Source organism: Salvelinus alpinus, chromosome 4 (genome assembly GCF_045679555.1).
Source record: "Salvelinus alpinus chromosome 4, SLU_Salpinus.1, whole genome shotgun sequence".
NCBI classification, from domain to species: domain Eukaryota; kingdom Metazoa; phylum Chordata; class Actinopteri; order Salmoniformes; family Salmonidae; genus Salvelinus; species Salvelinus alpinus.
The window spans coordinates 33,345,692-33,368,300 of NC_092089.1; the positions used below are offsets into that span (position 1 = coordinate 33,345,692).

The 22,609-nt window shown below is 46.9% G+C and overlaps 1 protein-coding gene across 1 annotated transcript in view; it reads left to right on the top strand.

Moving 5' to 3' along the window:
• The first annotated feature begins 854 nt into the window (after positions 1-854).
• clcn1b (chloride channel, voltage-sensitive 1b) overlaps positions 855-22,609 on the top strand; it is a 39,661-nt gene continuing 17,906 nt past the window's right edge. The window contains exons 1-8 of the mRNA XM_071396661.1: positions 855-1,175; positions 1,283-1,414; positions 17,085-17,213; positions 17,373-17,506; positions 18,376-18,453; positions 19,683-19,761; positions 21,903-22,028; positions 22,188-22,272. Of these exons, the coding sequence (XP_071252762.1) occupies positions 1,061-1,175; positions 1,283-1,414; positions 17,085-17,213; positions 17,373-17,506; positions 18,376-18,453; positions 19,683-19,761; positions 21,903-22,028; positions 22,188-22,272 (878 nt within the window). The 5' untranslated portion in view covers positions 855-1,060. The remainder of the gene's footprint in view (positions 1,176-1,282; positions 1,415-17,084; positions 17,214-17,372; positions 17,507-18,375; positions 18,454-19,682; positions 19,762-21,902; positions 22,029-22,187; positions 22,273-22,609) is intronic.

A 22,609-nucleotide genomic window follows, 5' to 3' on the forward strand; every position in this document is an offset into this window, starting at 1 on the left:
GTGCGTGCGTGCGTGCGTGCGTGCGTGCGTGCGTGCGTGCGTGCGTGCGTGCGTGCGTGCGAGCGTGGGTGCGTGCGTGTGTGTGTGCGTGAGTACATCCGTGCATGCGTGTTGGAAGAGGAAGGTGTGGAATGTTCTGTCTTCCTGGGATCTCTTCCTCTGGCAACCTGGCTCCTGTCCAGCCCAGCTTCCACTCAGGGAGGGGTTTTTCCGATCTCTTGGCCCATTTTGTCTATTTCTGGCCTGCGGCAGGGTATTCAGGTTGGTGTGTATCCCTTACAGATACGCCGCACATTCCCTCTCTACCTCGTTATCTCCAGCTATCCCACTGTGCCGGATCCAGTTTTCTCTACTGCTCTGATTTATGATCCCCCTTTTAATTTCCTCTGATTCTCTCGCCCTCCCACTCCCAATCACTTCCTCTCTCTCTCATCTGCCTTTCTTCCCTAACCTCAAATTCAAGACAATGCAACACATGAAAAAACCCTACTGCATCCTGGGGATTTCTGGGCTTTCTTGCTAATGTAATCTTTTACCTCAGTGTTCAGCTCTATGGGGAGAAGGCCTACAGGGAGCCTCTTGGTAGTGAATAGAGCTGCAATGCTTTCTGGGTTATGAAGTCTGCTCTGTACAGGAAACTGCAAGGGGTTCTGGGTAATGTCGTCTTTGATCTCAGTGTTCAGCTCTATGGGGAGAAGGCCTAGGGAGCCTCTTGGTAATGAAGAGAACTAAAAGGCTTTCTGGGTAATGAAGTCTGCTCTGTCCAGGAAACTGCAAGGGTTTCTGGGTAATACTATATAGTCTTTGCTCTATCCAGGGAGGTGCTCTTGGTAAGTATATGTAGTATCCTGCTCTGTCCATGTCCATGGGCGAGTAGAGGGAACCCGCTGGGCCTTCTGGGTAATGTAATGTAGATTTAACATTGCTTCCTGGGTAATGTAGTCTCTGCTCTGTCCAGCTCTACGGGGAGTACAGGGAACAACTGGGTAGCTTTGCCAGGCGGGAAGCCACACGGCTGCTGACAGAGAGACAATGGAGGAAACAGACAGGAGAAAACAACATGGTCAATGCCAGACGGGGGCGTGGCCAACGACATCCCAACCCCGTCACCATGGAGTCATATCTCAGCCACACCTCCTCCACAAAGAAGCCACGCCCCTACTCCAAATGCCAAGGTGAGAGACAAGGACTAGTTCTATCTACATCACTGTAAATAACCCCCGGTAAAAGTTATATTGAGGCCTAAACACATACAGTAATATAACTTATTGTGTTGGTCCAGACTGTGTGGCTCGTATACAGCGGTACATCGTGACCAAGCTGGGGGAGGACTGGATCTTCCTGGTGCTGCTGGGCCTCACCATGGCCCTGGTCAGCTGGAGCATGGACTACACCAGTGCCAAGAGCTTACAAGGTACATGACTACAGTCCCCATAATCCACTGTGGCTGTAGCAGGCCAGGTACCCTCACTAGATGGCCATACAAGACAGGATAAAAACTGATGATCAATATCATGAGCTATTTTACCTCAATTTAGGCCTGCTACCCAATTCCAAGTCAACCCCCTGTCCCTAACCCCTAGGTAAGTCAAATAATTTCAAATAAAATGTTATTAGTGAGATGCGCCGAACTAAACAGGTGTAGACTTTACAGTGTAATGCTAACTTACGAGCCCATTCCCAACAATACAGAGTTAAGAAGTAAGACACATATTTGCTGAATAAAAAAGGCAATAATAAGACAATGAGAACAATAGCGAGGCCAAATACAAGGAGTTCCAGTGCCAAGTCAATGTGCAGGGCTACCAGGTAGTTGAGGTCATCAAGGTAATACTGTATGAACAGGTAGGTAGGGGTAAAAGTCACTAGGCAATCATGATATATAATAAACAGAGTAGCAGCAGCATGAAAGTGTGTCTATGTGTGTGACTGTGTGTGTGGTGTCAAATCAAATCAAACTGTATTTGTCACATGCGCCGACTACAACAAGTGTAGACCTTACTGTGAAATGCTTATTTACAAGCCCTCAACCAACAGTGCAGTTCAAGAAGAGAGAAAATATTTACCAAATAAACTAAAGTAAAAGTAACACAATAAAATAACAATAACGAGGCTATATACCTGGGGTACCGGTACCGAGTCAGTGTGCGGAGGTACAGGTTAGTCAAGGTAATTTGTACATGTAGGAAGGGGTGAAGTGACTATCATCAATCAATCAATCAATTTTATTTTATATAGCCCTTCGTACATCAGCTAATATCTCGAAGTGCTGTACAGACACCCAGCCTAAAACCCCAAACAGCTAGTAATGCAGGTGTAGAAGCACGGTGGCTAGGAAAAACTCCCTAGAAAGGCCAAAACCTAGGAAGAAACCTAGAGAGGAACCAGGCTATGAGGGGTGGCCAGTCCTCTTCTGGCTGTGCCGGGTGGAGATTATAACAGAACTATGCCAAGATGTTGAAAATGTTCATAAGTGACAAGCATGGTCAAATAATAATCATGAATAATTTTCAGTTGGCTTTTCATAGCCGATCATCAAGAGTTGAAAAACAACAGGTCTGGGACAGGTGGCGGTTCCATAACCGCAGGCAGAACAGCTGAAACTGGAATAGCAGCAAGGCCAGGCGGACTGGGGACAGCAAGGAGTCACCACGGGCGGCAGTCCCGACGCAAGGTCCTAGGGCCCAGGTCCTCCGAGAGAAAGAAAGAGAGAAGGAGAAAATTAGAGAGAGCCAAGATTTTCAAAATGTTCATAAATGACAAGCATGGTCAAATAATAATCAGGAATAAATCTCAGTTGGCTTTTCATAGCCGATCATTAAGAGTTGAAAACAGCAGGTCTGGGACAGGTAGGGGTTCCATAACCGCAGGCAGAACAGTTGAAACTGGAATAGCAGCAAGGCCAGGCGGACTGGGGACAGCAAGGTGTCATCATGCCCGGTAGTCCTGACGTATGGTCCTAGGGCTCAGGTTCTCAGAGAGAAAGAGAGAACGAGAGAATTAGAGAGAGCATACTTAAATTCACACAGGACACTGGATAAGACAGGAGAAGTACTCCAGGTAACCAACTGACCCTAGCCCCCCGACACATAAACTACTGCAGCATAAATACTGGAGGCTGAGACAGGAGCGGTCAGGAGACACTGTGGCCCCATCCGAAGAAACCCCCGGACAGGGCCAAACAGGAAGGATATAACCCCACCCACTTTGCCAAAGCACAGCCCCCGCACCACTAGAGGGAAATCCTCAACCACCAACTTACAATCCTGAGACAAGGCCGAGTATAGCCCACAAAGGTCTCCACCACAGCACAAACCAAGGGGGGGCGCCAACCCAGACAGGAAGATCACGTCAGTAACTCAACCCACTCAAGTGACGCACCCCTCCTAGGGACGGCATGAAAGAGCACCAGCAAGCCAGTGACTCAGCCCCTGTAACAGGGTTAGAGGCAGAGAATCCCAGTGGAGAGAGGGGAACCGGCCTGGCAGAGACAGCAAGGGCGGTTCGTTGCTCCAGAGCCTTTCCGTTCACCTTCACACTCCTGGGCCAGACTACACTCAATCATATGACCTACTGAAGAGATAAGTCTTCAGTAAAGACTTAAAGGTTGAGACCGAGTCTGCGTCTCTCACATGGGTAGGCAGACTGTTCCATAAAAATGGAGATCTATAGGAGAAAGCCCTGCCTCCCGCTGTTTGCTTAGAAATTCTAGGGACAATTAGGAGGCCTGCGTCTTGTGACCGTAGCGTACGTATTGGTATGTACGGCAGGACCAACTCGGAAAGATAGGTAGGAGCAAGCCCATGTAACGCTTTATAGGTTAACAGTAAAACCTTGAAATCAGCCCTTGCCTTAACAGGAAGCCAGTGTAGGGAAGCTAGCACTGGAGTAATATGATCAAATTTCTTGGTTCTAGTCAGGATTCTAGCAGCCGTATTTAGCACTAACTGAAGTTTATTTAGTGCTTTATCCGGGTAGCCGGAAAGTAGAGCATTGCAGTAGTCTAACCTAGAAGTAACAAATGCATGGATTAATTTTTCTGCATCATTTTTGGACAGAAAATTTCTGATTTTTGCAATGTTACGTAGATGGAAAAAAGCTGTCCTTGAAACAGTCTTGATATGTTCGTCAAAAGAGAGATCAGGGTCAAGAGTAACGCCGAGGTCCTTCACAGTTTTATTTGAGACGACTTTACAACCATCAAGATGAATTGTCAGATTTAACAGAAGATCTCTTTGTTTCTTGGGACCTAGAACAAGCATCTCTGTTTTGTCCGAGTTTAAAAGTAGAAAGTTTTCAGCCATCCACTTCCTTATGTCTGAAACACAGGCTTCTAGCGAGGGCAATTTTGGGGCTTCACCATGTTTCATTGAAATGTACAGCTGTGTGTCATCCGCATAGCAGTGAAAGTTAACATTATGTTTTCGAATAACATCCCCAAGAGGTAAAATATATAGTGAAAACAATAGTGGTCCTAAAACGGAACCTTGAGGAACACCGAAATGTACAGTTGATTTGTCAGAGGACAGACCATTCACAGAGACAAACTGATATCTTTCCGACAGGTAAGATCTAAACCAGGCCAGAACTTGTCCGTGTAGACCAATTTGGGTTTCCAGTCTCTCCAAAAGAATGTGGTGATCGATGGTGTCAAAGGCAGCACTAAGGTCTAGTAGCACCAGGACAGATGCAGAGCCTCGGTCTGACGCCATTAAAAGGTCATTTACCACCTTCACAAGTGCAGTCTCAGTGCTATGATGGGGTCTAAAACCAGACTGAAGCATTTCGTATACATTGTTTGTCTTCAGAAAGGCAGTGAGTTGCTGCGCAACAGCTTTTTCTAAAATTTTTGAGAGGAATGGAAGATTCGATATAGGCCGATAGTTTTTTATATTTTCCGGGTCAAGGTTTGGCTTTTTCAAGAGAGGCTTTATCACTGCCACTTTTAGTGAGTTTGGTACACATCCGGTGGATAGAGAGCTGTTTATTATGTTCAACATAGGAGGGCCAAGCACAGGAAGCAGCTCCTTCAGCAGTTTAGTAGGAATAGGATCCAGTATGCAGCTTGAAGGTTTAGAGGCCATGATTATTTTCATCATTGTGTCAAGAGATATAGTACTAAAACACTTAAGTGTCTCTCCCGATCCCAGGCCCTCGCAGAGCTGTGCAGATCCAGGACAGCTAAGCCCTGGAGGAATACGCAGATTCAAAGAGGAGTCCGTAATTTGCTTTCTAATGGTCATGATCTTTTCCTCAAAGAAGTTCATGAATTTATTACTGCTGAAGTGAAAGCCATCCTCTCTTGGGGAATGCTGCTTTTTAGTTAGTTTCGCAACAGTATCAAAAAGAAATTTTGGATTGTTCTTATTTTCCTCGATTAAGTTGGAAAAGTAGGATGATCGAGCAGCAGTGAGGGCTCTTCGGTACTGCACGGTACTGTCTTTCCAAGCTAGTCGGAAGACTTCCAGTTTGGTGTGGCGCCATTTCCGTTCCAATTTCCTGGAAGCTTGCTTCAAAGCTCGGGTATTTTCTGTATACCAGGGAGCTAGTTTCTTATGACAAATGTTTTTCGTTTTTAGGGGTGCAACTGCATCTAGGGTATTGCGCAAGGTTAAATTGAGTTCCTCAGTTAGGTGGTTAACTGATTTTTGTCCTCTGACGTCCTTGGGTAGGCAGAAGGAGTCTGGAAGGGCATCAAGGAATTTTTGTGTTGTCTGAGAATTTATAGCACGACTTTTGATGCTCCTTGGTTGGGGTCTGAGCAGATTATTTGTTGCGATTGCAAACGTAATAAAATGGTGGTCCGATAGTCCAGGATTATGTGGAAAAATATTAAGATCTACAACATTTATTCCATGGGACAAAACTAGGTCCAGAGTATGACTGTGGCAGTGAGTAGGTCCAGAGACATGTTGGACAAAACCCACTGAGTCGATGATGGCTCCGAAAGACTTTTGGAGTGGGTCTGTGGACTTCTCCATGTGAATATTAAAATCACCAAAAATTAGAATATGATCTGCTATGACTACAAGGTCTGATAGGAATTCAGGAAACTCAGAGAGGAACGCTGTATATGGCCCAGGAGGCCTGTAAACAGTAGCTATAAAAAGTGAATGAGTAGGCTGCATAGATTTCATGACTAGAAGCTCAAAAGACTTGCTATCGTAAATGTTAGCAACACCTCCGCCTTTGCGGGATGCACGGGGGATATGGTCACTAGTGTAACCAGGAGGTGAGGCCTCATTTAACACAGTAAATTCATCAGGCTTAAGCCATGTTTCAGTCAGGCCAATCACATCAAGATTATGATCAGTGATTAGTTCATTGACTATGACTGCCTTTGAAGTGAGGGATCTAACATTAAGTAACCCTATTTTTTTTTTCAATTTAAAGTTTTATTAAGTTTTCAAACAACCAACCAAACACATTCCACATTCACAGATGTGACAGACTTAAAAATAATAATAATAATAATAATAAAAAAAATGTTATATATATATATATATACATATATACATACCTACATATACATACATACACACATACACACAAATAATAATTATAACAAAATTTAAAATGTAGAACTTGCAGCAGCACTATCAAGGTTCTTATTTGCTATTTCCAGCCTTAGCTGAGATGACGAGCCAATGATTAGTTTTTAGATTTTACAGCACCTTACACAACACGCATCTGCTCACCTCCCCGATCCCCCCATTCACTCTGTCCAATTTGAGATATAGTGGAGTAGTGGAGACCAGAGTCTATCAAACTTGGGCTGTCTCTTGTGGAGGTCATAAGTGAGCTTTTCAAGAGGGAGAAAGTCAACAATCTGGTCAATCCACATTTTAAATGTAGGAGAGGTACTAGAGGCCCACAATAGAAGGATACATTTCTTAGCAAAGTATGTAATGGTCATGAGCAAATTTTCTCTGTCAGGATCAAGAACAAAGTCCTGCTGGGCATTAAGAAGATAGAGACACGGGGTCATATCAAACTGTACATCTAGTATTTTCTGTGCAGCAGTATGTATAGATTGCCAAAATCTGGCAATCTCTCTACAGCTCCAAAATACATGCATATAGGTTCCACTTTCAGAGGTACATCTTTTACAGTTAGGAGAAATGTCTGTTTTCATTTTATGGAGTCTCAAGGGAGTGTAATAAAATTTGTACAAAAATTTGTAATTAGATTCTTTCATTTTTACATTAGTAGAGGAGCAGTATACCCTGTCGCAAACCTCCGCCCATAACTCATCACTGATAGTCAGACCAAGGTCCTTTTCCCAGATTATTTTCAAAGGAGTAAAGGAGGAGCCTCCTTTCTCAGAAAGGAGTCTATAGATATAGGATATTTTGCCTTTAATGGATTGTGCTGTGACAAGAAGGGTTTCAACTTCGTTCAACTGAGTTCTAAACCTCCTCTTGGAAGTAAATGAGGAGATGACATGTCTAATTTGAAGATATTAAAAAAAATGGGATCTTGGCACATTGAATTCACTGCAGAGCTCTTGAAAGGATTTCAGTGTAGTGGTCTTCTGATGAAATAGGTCTGAAAAGGTCCTGATTCCTAGAGTATGCCAAAGATTAAAGTTGGCATCCCTCAGGGCTTTTGGCAAGTCTGGGTTGCCTACTATAGGCGAGTGAGAGCATATTTGGGAGGAGATGCCCAGGTATTTCCTACAGTCCCTCCACGCTAGTAGGGTGCTGTAAATCACAAATGTTTTGGCTATGTTGCCCACTTCACTAAAGTTATTAATGAATATAGTTGAGCTTAGTGGCAATGAACCACAGGATTGGGCTTCTATCTGGATCCATGTTGACTCTTGTCTGTTTGTGATCCATGTTAGCATGTTGCGGATTTGGGCAGACCAGTAGTACAATTGAAGGGAGGGAAGGGCAAGACCGCCCTTAGATTCAGGTTTCGATAGAGTGGAGAGCTTGATCCTAGGTTTTTTATTGCCCCATATAAATTTGGTGATGCTTTGGTTAATTGTTTTGAAAAAGGAAGCTGGGAGATAGCATGGGAGCATCTGAAATAAATAGTTCAGTCTAGGGAGGATGTTCATACGGATTACATTAATTCTTCCTACTAAGCTAATTGGGAGGGAGATCCAGGTTTGGAGGTTGTTTTTGATTCGATCCAGGAGTGGAAGATAATTCTCCTTGAAAAGCCTATTCAGATCTGGTGTTATGAATATCCCAAGGTATTGAAACCCCTGTGTCTTCCATTGGAATGGGCATAGTGTCTTCATAGAACTGGTGAGTGTAATATTGAGAGGGCAGACAGTGGATTTGTTAAAATTAATCTTATAACCTGAAAACGTGCCATACTGAGCAATTGTGTCTAAAATGGGAGGAAGGGATTTCTCAGGGTTGGATATGTAGAGCAAGACATCATCCGCGTAAAGCGAAATCTTGTGCTGCAGGCCGCCTGCAGGAACACCTGTAATACTTGGATTGCTCCTTATCAACTCTGCCAGAGGCTCCGCCCCCAACAAGTAGAGCAGGGGGGATAGCGAGCACCCTTGTCTTGTGCCCCGTCCCAAAGGGAATCTGTCAGAGTTCAGTCCGTTAGTAGTCACCATGGCATTTGGATGAGAGTATAGTGATTTGATCCATTTAATAAAGTTTGGGCCCATATTGAACTTTTCTAAGACTGAGAACAAAAAGCTCCACTCCATCCTGTCGAACGCCTTCTCAGCATCCAGTGAAGCCAGCAGGACAGGGGTCTTCTGTGCGTTTACTTGATCAATAATATCAAAAAGACGGCGAATGTTATCAGAAGAGTATCTGTCTCTAATAAATCCAGTTTGGTCCGCTTTTATTATTTTGGGAAGAAGAGTGTTTAGTCTTTTGGCCAGCAATTTGGTAATTATTTTGTAGTCGAAATCCAACAAGCTTATGGGCCGGAAGGAGGAGCAGGATAGGGGGTCCTTGTCTTTTTTGAGCAACACTGTAATGCGAGCTGTGCGCATTGAGTCTGGGAGAACTCTGTTTTTACAAAAATCCTCCAGCATTGGCATGAAAATAGGGCTAAGCTGGGGCCAAAAAGCTTTGTAGAACTCTCTGGGGAATCCATCTGGGCCTGGGGACTTGTTAGGTGGCATGGAGGTAATTGCCTCCAGGATCTCCTCAGGAGTGAAGGGGGAGTTGAGATCTTCTTGGTCAGTCTCTGATAGTTTAGGTAGCGAGATTCCCTCTAGGAAGGAGTGGAGTTCTGCTTCCGTGTGTTTTCTCTCAGAGGTATATAGTTTGCAGTAAAAATCATGAAAAGTTAAATTGATCTTTTTTGGGTCATATGTGACCTCGTCCTCTGCTGTTCGGATAGCCATAATTGTACGCTCTGACTGCTCTTTTTTTAATTGATAAGCAAGCAATCTACTAGGCCTATTGCTATACTCATGGTATTTCTGTTTAGTAAAGAAAACTATTTTTTTTATCTCCCGAGTATAGTCCAAATTCAGTTTGGCTTTGGCTGCTTTAAGTTGACTCCAGGAGGTGCTGTCTGTGGATTGTTTATGTACTTTTTCACAGCGTTCCAGCTCCCTCTCCAGATCTAGCCTGTGTGCTTCCATTGCTTTTTTCTTAGAGGAAGCATATGCAATTAGATGACCTCTTAGTGTGGCTTTAGCAGCGTCCCACATTGTGGCCGGAGAAACAGGAGAATCTTTGTTGTCTTGTGTGTAGTTGTCTATCCATGTAGTTACCAATGTATGGAATGCTTCGTTTGATAGCATGGAGGTGTTGAATTTCCAGCTCTTTGACCTCGGGATGTTTTTGCAGAGGTCAAAGCGGAGGTGGACAAAGGCGTGATCCGAAAGCGCTATGGGTCCGATTCTACACGTGGCTGAATTTATGAAACTCTTTGGGATAAAAATGTAATCTATACGGGAGTAGGTGTTATGGACATTAGAGTAGTATGTATAGTCCATAGATGAGCTATTAGTCTCTCTCCAGATATCTATCAGTCCCATCTCTTTAGTAAGAGAGTTCAACATCTTTGCAGATCTAGGATTTGTGGTGGGGACTTGAGATGATTTGTCTAGGGTTGGGTTCAGGGTACAATTAAAATCTCCGGCCAACACTCCAAAGGAAACACAATGCTCATTGAACAGGGTTATCATTTTCGACATAAAAGCAGGAGTATCTGTGTTAGGGGCGTATATGTTTAAGAGAGTAATTGGTTGCCCATACAGTGACCCAGTTATCAAAATAAATCTCCCCTCCGGATCAGATATGTTTTTGTCAATTATGAATGGAACATTCTTATGGATAAGTATGGCTGTGCCTCTACTGTTGGATTTGAAAGATGAGAAATACACCTGTCCCACCCAAGCTCTGCGGAGTTTGGCATGTTCAGCATCACAGAGGTGTGTCTCTTGCAATAGCGCGATGTCTGCTTTTTCCTTTTTTAGAGCACATAGTATCTTTTTCCGTTTTATTGCATGACCTAGACCATGGCAGTTCCATGTCAATAGATTTAAGGTACTAGTCATCGTCATCGAACAGTAATCGAACTTTAGTGCAAGTCATCTCTGGGTAAAGGTGGATAGTAGTTACAGCTGCGTTCACATAAAAGGAAAATAAATGGTTTACATAAAATAACAGTCTCTGAACACCCCAGCCGAGTTCCCAAACAACTCGACATATCCCGTTGGATCTATTACCTCCCCGCTCAGTCACAATTCTGTGTTCCAACAACAACAACAAAAAAAAACGGGAACAGTTAGCAACGCACAACGTCTCCCCCTCCCCACCAAAGAAATGCCTCATCCTCTCCGCCCCGCATTGGGTAAATGACAACGTAGCCCCCGTCCAGACCACATTAAAAATGGGAGAAAATAAAATCAATAGCCCAGCCTACATATAGTAGGCCTAGGTTATAATATGGAGCCTATCCCTCTCAGCTAAAGGAACATAAATATAGATTAGACGGCTATAATGACATTTAGCAGGGCGGGTGGGTCTTTGGATATCGGCTATATGTTGTCTTACCTCCTTTAGTAATAATAGTAATCGCATTTAGTCATTGGTCCATTTCTCATTGACCGGGGTTGTCTTTCAAAAAACGTTTTGCCTCTTCGGGAGTTTTGAAGTGTCGCAGGGCTCCTTGGTAAAGAATCCTGAGCTCGTTTGGGTATTTGAATCCCCTAAAGATGCCTCGGTCAATGGAGTATTTCTTCACCTCGTCAAATTCTCGGCGCTTTCGGCGTATTCCAGCTGACAGGTCCTGTAGTAAGATGAGTTTGGCGTTTAAGTAACCCTATTTTGAGATGTGAGGTATCACGATCTCTTTCAATAATGGCAAGAATGGAGGAGGTCTTTAACTTAATAAGATTGCTAAGGCGAACACCGCCATGTTTAGTTTTGCCCAACCTAGGTCGAGGCACAGACACAGTCTCAATGGGTATGGCTGAGCTGACTACACTGACTGTGCTATTGGCAGACTCCACTAAGCTGGCAGGTTGGCTAACAGCCTGCTGCCTGGCCTGCACCCTATTTCATTGTGGGACTAGAGGAGTTAGAGCCCTATCTATGTTGGTAGATAAGATGAGAGCACCCCTCCAGCTAGGATGGAGTCCGTCACTCCTCAGCAGGTCAGGCTTGGTCCTGTTTGTGGGTGAGTCCCAGAAAGAGGGCCAATTATCTACAAATTCTATCTTTTGGGAGGGGCAGAAAACAGTTTTCAACCAGCGATTGAGTGCTGAGACTCTGCTGTAGAGCTCGTCACTCCCCCTAACTGGGAGGGGGCCAGAGACAATTACTCGATGCCGACACATCTTTCTAGCTGATTTACACGCTGAAGCTATGTTGCACTTGGTGACCTCTGACTGTTTCATCCTAACATCGTTGGTGCCGACGTGGATAACAATATCTCTATACTCTCTACACTCGCCAGATTTAGCTTTAGCCAGCACCATCTTTAGATTAGCCTTAACGTCGGTAGCCCTGCCCCCTGGTAAACAGTGTATGATCGCTGGGTGATTCGCTTTAAGTCTAATACTGCGGGTAATGGAGTCGCCAATGACTAGGGTTTTCAATTTGTCAGAGCTAATGGTGGGAGCCTTCGGCGTCTCAGACCCCGTAACGGGAGGAGTAGAGACAAGAGAAGACTCAGACTCAGACTCCGACTCGCTACATAATGGGGAGAACCGGTTGAAAGTTTCTGTCGGCTGAATGAGCGACACCGGTTGAGCATTCCAACAGCATTTCCCTCCAGAAGCCATGAGAAAGTTGTCCGGCTGCGGGGACTGTGCGTGGGGATTTATACTAACGTTACTATCTGTACTTACTGGTGGCACAGACGCTGTTTCTTCCTTTCCTACACTGAAATTACCCTTGCCTAACGATTGCGTCTGAAGCTGGGCTTGTAACACAGCTATTCTCGCCGTAAGGCGATCGTTCTCCTGTATATTATGAGTACAGCGACTGCAATTAGAAGACATCATGTTAATGTTACTACTTAGCTTCGGCTGTTGAAGGTGTTGACGAACCATGTCCAGATAAAGCGTCCGGAGTGAAAAAGTTGAATGAGGGAAAAAAGTTGCGATGGAAAAACTAAAAATATAAACGATAATTAAAAACAAAAACAAAACAAAAAACGTAAAGTTGTCAGCTAGCAAAGTAAAGTAAAGTTGGCAGCAAAACGCACAGCAACAAAACGCACAGCAACACGTCTGCAGACTATGCATAAATAATAAACAGCAAGTAGCAGCAGTGTAATATAATGTAAATAGCCATTTGATTAATTGTTCAGCAGTCTTATGGCTTGGGGGTAGAAGCTGTTAAGGAGCCTTTTGGTCCTAGACTTGGTGCTCCGGTACCGCTTGCCGTGCGGTAGCAGAGGAAACAGTCTATAACTTGGGTGGCTGGAGTCTCTGACAATTTAATGGGCTTTCCTCTGACACCTCTGACACCTCCTCTGACTGCCTATTATATAGGTCCTGGATGTCAGGCAGCTTGGTCCTAGTGATGTACTGGGCCGTTCGCACTACCCTGTGTAGCGCCTTATGGTCAGATGCCGAGCAGTTGCCATACATATGCATGTGTGTGTGTGTGTGTTTTGTATGTGTGAGCTTATGTAGCGTGTGTGTGTGTGTGTTGGTGTGTCAGTGTAGTATGTGTGAGTGTGTGGGTAGAGTCTAGTGAGTGTGCAAACATTTGATTAACTGTTCAGCAGTCTTATGTCTTTCGGGTTAGAAGCTGCTCAGGAGCCTTTTGGTCCCAGACTTGGCGCTTCGGTACCGCTTTCCGTGCGGTAGCAGAGAGAACACTATGACTTGGTGGCTGAAGTCTTTGACATATTTTGGGGCCTTCCTCTGACACCGTCTGGTATAGAGGTTCTGGATGGCAGGGAGTTCGGCACCAGTGATGTACTGGGCCGTATGCATTACCCTCTGTAGCGCCTTGGCGTCAGATGCTGAGCAGTTGTCATACCAAGTGGTGATGCAGCCAGTCAAGATGCTCTCAATGGAGCCGCTGTAGAACTTTTTGAGGATCTGAGGGCCCATGCCAAATCTTTTCAGCCTCCTGAGGGGGAAGAGGCATTGTCGTGCCCTCTTCATGACTGTGTAGGTGCATTTGGACCATGATAGGGCCTTAGTGATTTGGACACCGAGGAACTTGACCCGCTCCACTACAGCAATGTCGATGTGAATGGGTGCGTGTTCTGCCCTCCGTTTTCTGTAGTCCACGATAAGGTCCTTTGTCTTGCCCACATTGAGGGAGAGGTTGTTCTGCCAGGTCTCTGACCTCCTCCCTATAGGCTGTCTCATCGTTCAGGCCTACCACCATCGTGTCGTCGGGAAACTTAAGGAGGGTGTTGGAGTCATGCGCGGTCACGAAGTCATGGGTGAGCAGGGAGTGAGGGGCCCCCGTGTTTAGGGTAAGCGTGGCGGATGTGTTGTTGCCTACCCTCACCATCTGGGGGTGGCCCGTCTGGTAGGCTTGCGTCACTGGTCAGCTCTCGGCAGGGTTTCCCTTTGTAATCTGTGATAGTTTGCAAGCCCAGCCACATCCGACGAGCGTCAGAGCCAGTGTAGTAGGATTCGATCTTAGTCCTGTATTGCCTATTTGATGGTTCGTCGGAGGACGTAGCGACATTTCATATAAGCATCTGGATTAGTGTCCCGCTCATTGAAAGCAGCAGCTCAGTGAGGATGTTGCCAGTAATCCATGGCTTCTGGTTGTGATATGTGCGTACGGTCACTGTGGGGACGATGTTGAAGTTTATAGATGTTGACCTTCCCTGCTCTACACACTTCCCTGCTCTTCCCTGCTCTTCCCTGCTCTACACACTAACCTGCTCTTTCCTTCTCTTCCCTTTTCTACACACTTCCCTGCTCTACACTCTTCCCTGCTCTTCCCTGCTCTTCCCTGCTCTACACTATTCCCTTTTTTTCCCCCTGCTCCTCCCTACTCTACACTATTCCCTGCTCTTCCCTGCTCTACACACTTCCCTGCTCTTACCTGCTCTTCCCTGCTCTACACAATTCCCTGCTCTTCCCTGCTCTTCCCTGCTCTTCCCTGCTATTCCCTGCTCTACACACTTCCCTGCTCTTCCCTGCTCTACACACTTCCCTGCTCTTCCCTGCTCTTCCCTCCTCTTCCCTGCTCTACACACTTCCCTGCTCTTCCCTGCTATTCCCTGCTCTACACACTTCCCTGCTCTTCCCTGCTCTATACTCTTCCCTGCTCTTCCCTGCTCTTCCCTGCTCTACACACTACCCTGCTCTTCCCTGCTCTACACACTTCCCTGCTCTTCCCTGCTCTTCCCTGCTCTTCCCTGACTCTTCCCTGCCCTTCCCTGCTCTACACTCTTCCCTGCTCTACAGACTTCCCTGCTCTTCCCTGCTCTTCCCTGCTCTACGCTCTTCCCTGCTCTTCACTCTTCCCTGCTCTACACTCTTCCCTGCTCTTCCCTGCTCTTCCCTGCTCTTCCCTGCTCTACACACTTCCCTGCTTTCCCCTGTTCTTCCCTGCTCTACACTATTCCCTGCTCTTCCCTGCTCTACACACTTCCCTGCTCTTACCTGCTCTTCCCTGCTCTACACAATTCCCTGCTCTTCCCTGCTTTTCCCTGCTGTTCCCTGCTCTACACACTTCGCTGCTCTTCCCTGCTCTACAGACTTCCCTGCTCTTCCCTGCGCTTCCCTGCTCTTCCCTGCTCTTCCCTGCTCTACACTCTTCCCTGCTCTACACTCTTCCCTGCTCTTACCTGCTCTTCCCTGCTCTACACAATTCCCTGCTCTTCCCTGCTCTTCCCTGCTCTACCCTGCTCTACACTCTTCCCTGCTCTACACTCTTCCCTGCTCTTCCCTGCCTTTCCCTCCTCTACGCTCTTCCCTGCTCCTCCCTGCTCTACACACTTCCCTGCTCTTCCCTGCTCTTCCCTGCTCTACACTCTTCCCTGCTCTTCCCTTCTCTACACACTTCCCTGCTCTTCCCTGCTCTACACACTTCCCTAGTCCTCCCTGCTCTTCCCTGCTCTACACTTTTCCCTGCTCTTCCTTGCTCCACACTCTTCCCTGCTCTTCCCTGTTCTACACTCTTCCCTGTTCTTCCCTGCTCTTCCCTGCTCTACACTCTTCCCTGCCCTTCCCTGCTCTTCCCTGCTCTACACACTTCCCTGCTCTTCCCTGCTCTTCCCTGCTCTACACACTTCCCTGCTCCTCCCTGCTCTTCCCTGCTCTTCCCTGCTCTACACTTTTCCCTGCTCTTCCCTGCTCCACACTCTTCCCTGCTCTTCCCTGCTCTACACTCTTCCCTGTTCTTCCCTGCTCTTCCCTGCTCTACACTCTTCCCTGCTCTTCCCTGCTCTACACTCTTCCCTGCCCTTCCCTGCCCTTCCCTGCTCTTCCCTGCTCTTCCCTGCTCTACACTCTTCCCTGCTCTTCCCTGCTCTACACTCCTCCCTGCCCTTCCCTGCTCTACACACTTCCCTGCTCTTCCCTTCTCTTCCCTGCTCTTCCCTGCTCTTCCCTGCTCTACACTCTTCCCTGCTCTTCCCTGCTCTACACTCTTCCCTGCTCTTCCCTGCCCTTCCCTGCTCTTCCCTGCTCTTCCCTACTCTTCCCTGCCCTTCCCTGCTCTTCCCTGCTCTATACTCTTCCCTGCTCTTGCCTGCTCTACGCCCTTCCCTGCCCTTCCCTTCTCTTCCCTGCTCTACACACTTCCCTGCTCTTCCCTGCTCTTCCCTGCTCTACACACTTCCCTGCTCCTCCCTGCTCTTCCCTGCTCTACACTCTTCCCTGCCCTTCCCTGCTCTTCCCTGCTCTACACTCTTCCCTGCTCTTCCCTGCTCTTCCCTGCTCTACACTTTTCCCTGCTCTTCCCTGCTCCACACCCTTCCCTGCTCTTCCCTGCTCTACACTCTTCCCTGTTCTTCCCTGCTCTTCCCTGCTCTACACACTTCCCTGCTCTTCCCTGCTCTTCCCTGCTCTACACACTTCCCTGCTCCTCCCTGCTCTTCCCTGCTCTACACTCTTCCCTGCTCTTCCCTGCTCTTCCCTGCTCTACACTTTTCCCTGCTCTTTCCTGCTCCACACTCTTCCCTGCTCTTCCCTGCTCTACACTCTTCCCTGCTCTTCCCTGCTCTTCCCTGCTCTACACTCTTCCCTGCTCTTCCCTGCTCTTCCCTGCTCTACACTCTTCCCTGCTCTTCCCTGCTCTTCCCTGCGCTACACTCTTCCCTGCTCTACACTCTTCCCTGCGCTTCCCTGCTCTTCCCTGCGCTACACTCTTCCCTGCTCTACACTCTTCCCTGCTCTTCCCTGCTCTACACCCTTCCCTGCTCTTCCCTGCGCTACACACAGAAAAAATTATTCAAGGGTTCTTTGGTTGTCCCCATAGGAGAACCCTTTTTGGTTCCAGGTAGAACCTTTTTTGGTTTCAACTTTCTGTGGAAAGGGTTCTACGTGGAACCCAACAGGGTTCTACCTGGAACCAAAAAGGGTTCTTCAAAGGATTCTCCTATAGGAACAGCCGAAGAACTGTTTTAGGTTCTAGATATAACCTTTTTTTAAAGATTGTAACCCACTGCTCCAATCTACCTTCCTCCTCCTCCTCCTCTCTCCCCTCTCCCAGCATATAAGTGGATGCACGGGGAGCTGAGGGGGAATGTCCTGATCCAGTACCTAGCCTGGGTCGTCTACCCCATGGTCCTCGTCATGTTTGCCTCCCTCTTCTGCAACATAGTCGCCCCTCAGGCCATAGGTAGGTACTGAGCATAGTGTTGCTCTCCTTATCTCCATCTCTATCTCCCACCTGGTTGCCCAAAAGTACATAAGTGGGATATAACTGCTCTGTTTCCAGGATCTACCTATCGTTCACTCTTTTTCTCCAACATTCTCTCTGTTGTTCTGTCTCATGTAGGTTCTGGTATTCCTGAGCTGAAGACCATTCTGCGAGGGGTGGTGTTGAAGGAGTATCTAACTCTTAAAGCCTTTGTGGCCAAAGTCATCGGGCTGACCGCCGGCCTGGGCAGTGGCATGCCCGTGGGGAAAGAGGTGGACCTACTCCTCTCCTCCAATTATTATTATTATCTCTCTCCCTCTCTCACTTCCTCTCTCTCGCTCTCTTTCACTCCCCATCCCTCCCTCCATCCATCCCTTTCTCCCTCTCTCTCTTTCTCTCTCACTCTTTCTCTCTTTCTCTCCCCCGTCCCTCCCTCCATCCATCCCTTTCTCCCTCTCTCTCTTTCTCTCTGACCTCTTTCTCTCTTTCTCTCTGACCTCTTTCTCTCTTTCTCTCTTTCTCTCTCTCTGACCTCTTTCTCTCTCCCTGACCTCTTTCTCTAACTCTCTCTCTGTATCTATTATCTCACTCTCTTTTTTTATCTCTCTGCTTCTTCCCTTCCTCTTCTTCTCTTTCCTTACTTTCCTCCCTTACTGTATCTGCCCTCCCCCTCTCCTCCTTTCTGCCTCCTTCTCTCCCAGTGAGCAGTATAATAAATCATTTTCTGTTGTGTTTTCTCCTCCACCCCTTGTGGGACAGAAACAAATTTACTCAACTCCTCAACATTTTCCATTTATGGAGGCTTGTCAACTATCAAACAAAGAAATCATATCATGATTCATCTTGGCTGATACAATGTGCCCTAGTTAATAAGAATTTAAGTCAGAGCAAATTGTCCATGTCTATGCAGATCATGTGTATGGTGGGTCTACCTCTGTGCTCTGTGCTCTTTGTCTCTGTGAATAGCAAGAGATTTTCCCAACCACTGATACAAGGTCTGGTATTTTCTCATCCCCCTAATGGTTAAGAATTAGGATTAAGGGAAGGGTAATCTGATCCTAGATCTGTGGGGACTGGAGAAGGGTAACTTCTACCTCAAGTGTGTGACTGACTCTGTCTTCCTCCCTCCCGTGCTTCCTAGGGTCCCTTCGTCCACATTGCCAGTATCTGTGCTGCTGTGCTGAGTAAAATCATGTCCATCTTCTCTGGAGTGTATGAGGTAAACCGAAGCCCTGACCAAAACAAACTACAACTCCCAGCAACCCCCACTCTGACTAGCATGACATTTGACCTGAGTAATAACAGTAATATGGAATGTGGCTGTGAGGCTGTCGCTCTGTCATGTCTGACCTCTTAATTGTCTATTTTTTAAGTCTCACAACTCTTGTTCTTGTTGCGGTTATGACTGTCTCTCTCTCTCTCTCTCTCCCTCTCTCTCTCTCTCTCTCTCTCTCTCTCTCTCTCTCTCTCTCTCTCTCTCTCTCTCTCTCTCTCTCTCTCTCTCCCCTCTCTCTCTCTCTCTCTCTCTCTCTTTCCCCCCCTCTCTCTCTCTCCCCCCTCTCTCTTGTTCTCTCTCTCTCTCTCCTCTCCTCTCTCTCTCTCTCTCTCCTCTCTCTCTTCTCTCTGTCTCTCACTCTCTCTGTCTCTTTCTCTCCCTCCTTCCCTCTTGTCTTTGTTTAGGCTCATCAGTCTCCCACACATTGTCTGTGTATTAATAGTGTGATGGTTATGTCTGGCATGTGTATTAACACTGACCTCCCGTGACTGTCTCTGTCTCCCCCCTCCCCTCGCTCTTCCCTTCCCTCTCTCCCTTCACACATTTCTCTCCTCCCCATCCCTGCCTCCCATGTTCTCCCCTTCCTCTCCTCTCCCACTGCCTCTCCGCTCTCTCTTTCCCCCCTTGTTTATCCCCTCACCCTCCACCCACCCACCACCTCTCATTTGTTCCGTGGACCCCTGCCCCCAGAGTAGTGCCCATAACCAGGACCTGCTGGTATGTGCGTGTGCTGTGGGAGTGGCCACCTGCTTCGCCGCCCCCGTGGGAGGCAAGTCCTGCCCACATATCCCTACATGCACCTCTCCATGGCAGCACCAGAGACCTGGGTGTTATGGAGCAGTGGGGTGCAATGCATAGAATGTTACAGATAGAAATGTATTGTATAGAATGGAAATAACTGTATACTGAATAATGAATTTGCTGGGTGTAAGTAATTCTATCTGCAATGGCCTGAGCATTTTGTCATATTGACTAGACAGCATGTTCTGTCTGTCTGGTCTCTCTCTGTCTCTGTCTATTTTGATGATTTGCTCAGGGCTTGTGTGACTCTTTGGTGAGCTTGGTTGGTTTGGCGGTTCTCTGCTGTGCTGTTCTGTATTTTCTACCTCTGTCTCTCGCCTCCCCTCCCTCCCTCTCCTCCTCTCTCCTCCCTCTCTTCTCTGTGTCAGTAGAACCCCTGTGGTTACACAGACATTCTGACAGTGGGCTGTGCCGTGGGGGTGGGCTGCTGTTTCGGCACTCCTCTAGGAGGTACTGTATCACTCCATAACCACTACACTATGACTTCTCTGCTGTACTTCACCACACCTCTTTCTATACCACTATCACTCCTTCACCACACCTCGTTCTATACCACTATCACTCCTTCACCACACCTCGTTCTATACCACTATCACTCCTTCACCACACCTCGTTCTATACCACTACACTATGACCTCTCTGCTGTACTTCACCACACCTCTTTCTATGCCACTATCACTCCTTCACCACACCTCTTTCTATACCACTATCACTCCTACACCACACCTCTTTCTATACCACTATCACTCCTTCACCACACCTCTTTCTATACCACTATCACTCCTTCACCACACCTCTTTCTATACCACTATCACTCCTACACCACACCTCTTTCTATACCACTATCACTCCTACACCACACCTCTTTCTATACCACTATCACTCCTACACCACACCTCTTTCTATACCACTATCACTCCTACACCACACCTCTTTCTATACCACTATCACTCCTACACCACACCTCTTTCTATACCACTATCACTCCTACACCACACCTCTTTCTATACCACTATCACTCCTTCACCACACCTCTTTCTATGCCACTATCACTCCTTCACTACACCTCTTTCTATACCACTATCACTCCTTTACTACACCTCTTTCTATACCACTATCACTCCTCCACCACACCTTTTTCTATACCACTATCACTCCTACACCACACCTCTTTCTATACCACTATCACTCCTCCACTACACCTCTTTCTATACCACTATCACTCCTTTACTACACCTCTTTCTATGCCACTATCACTCCTTCACCACACCTCTTTCTATGCCACTATCACTCCTTCACTACACCTCTTTCTATACCACTATCACTCATTTACTACACCTCTATCTATACCACTATCACTCCTCCACTACACCCTTTTCTATACCACTATCACTCCTACACCACACCTCTTTCTATACCACTATCACTCCTCCACTACATCTCTTTCTATACCACTATCACTCCTTTACTACACCTCTTTCTATACCACTATCACTCCTTCACCACACCTTGTTCTATACCACTATCACTCCTTCACTACACCTCTTTCTATACCACTATCACTCCTTCACCACACCTCTTTCTATACCACTATCACTCCTTCACTACACCTCTTTCTATACCACTATCACTCCTTCACTACACCTCTTTCTATACCACTCTCACAATCCTATCCTCCTCTTTAACCCCTGCTCTACCTTTCTGAATAACTCTCCATGTCATTCCCACCACTTTCTATCTCTCTCTACATCCCTCTTCCTCTCTCTCCCTCTAACCCCCTCTATCTCTCTCTACATCCCTCTCTCTCTCCCTCTAACCCTCTCTATCTTTCTCTACATCCCTCTCTCTCCCTCTAACCCCCTCTCCCTCTCTACATCCCTCTCTCTCCCTCTTACTCCCTCTATCTCTCTCTACATCCACCTCTCTCTGTCCCTCTAACCCTCTCTCTCTCTCTCTACATCCCCCTCTCTCTCTCTCTCTAACCCCCTCTCTCTCTCTCTCTACACCCCCCCCCCTCTCTCTCTCCCTCTAACCTCCTCTATCTCTCTCTACATCCCTCTCTCTCTCCCTCTAACCCCCTCTATCTCTCTCTACATCCCCCTCTCTCTCTAACCCCCCACTGCTCTCCCCTTCCTGTAACAGTAATCTACAGTGCCCAGATAGCCTCAGCGTAGAATGGAAACACTCAGCTAAAATCATTAAAGCTTGTCTCTACTTTTCAAATATTGTCTTTTATAATATCCATTCATCTTGCCTACAGTCATGTCTCTGATTCGCTCTGATGTTTATTTTGCTCTTGAGTATTTAGCTATTCTGTGTGTGTGTGTGTGTGTGCTCATTCTGCTCACTTAAACTCAAATCTCCCTCCCTCCCTCCCTCCCTCCCTCCCTCCCTCTCTCCCTCTATGTCTCTGTCTCTGTCTCTGTCTCTCCCTCCCTCCCTCCATCCATCTGTCTCTGTCTCTGTCTCTGTCTCTGTCTCTGTCTCTGTCTCTGTCTCTGTCTCTGTCTCTGTCTCTCTCTCTCTCTCTCTCTCTCTCTCTCTCTCTCTCTCTCTCTCTTGTCCTCCCCCTCGTCTTCTCTCCTCTCCAGGGGTGTTGTTCAGCATTGAGGTCACATCTACCTACTTTGCTGTGAGGAATTACTGGAGAGGGTATTTCGCTGCCACCTTCAGTGCCTTCATATTCAGGGTGCTGTCTGTGTGGAACAAAGATGCAGGTAAGCCATGGAGGCAGCATCGCATCACACACATATTTCCTCTCCAGAACAACTGAATCCCACTGTACACCCTTTCTCTCATGGTGATGTCATATGTTTATTCATGCCAGGTGTTTTAGAATAGGATCAGCTTTCACTCTCTCGCTATCCCTGTCACAGTCACCATTACAGCTCTTTTCCGAACCAACTTCCGGATGGATTTCCCCTTCGACCTGCAGGAGCTTCCAGCCTTTGCTATCATTGGGTGAGAGCGCTTAGTAAACATTCTACACACCCCTTTTTGACCCTACAGTCTTCAACTGAACTTCACCCACTTTGTGATGGTGTGGGGATCAATGTGTGTGTGTCTTCCTGACTCCCTGTTGTAGAATCTCCTGTGGGTTCCTGACTCTCTGTCCCCTGTCTGTCTGTTGTAGAATCTCCTGTGGGTTCCTGACTCTCTGTCCGCTGTCTGTCTGTTGTAGAATCTCCTGTGGGTTCCTGACTCTCTGACTCCATGTCTGTCTGTTGTAGAATCTCCTGTTTGTTCCTGACTCTCTGTCCCCTGTCTGTTGTAGAATCTCTTGTGGGTTCCTGACTCC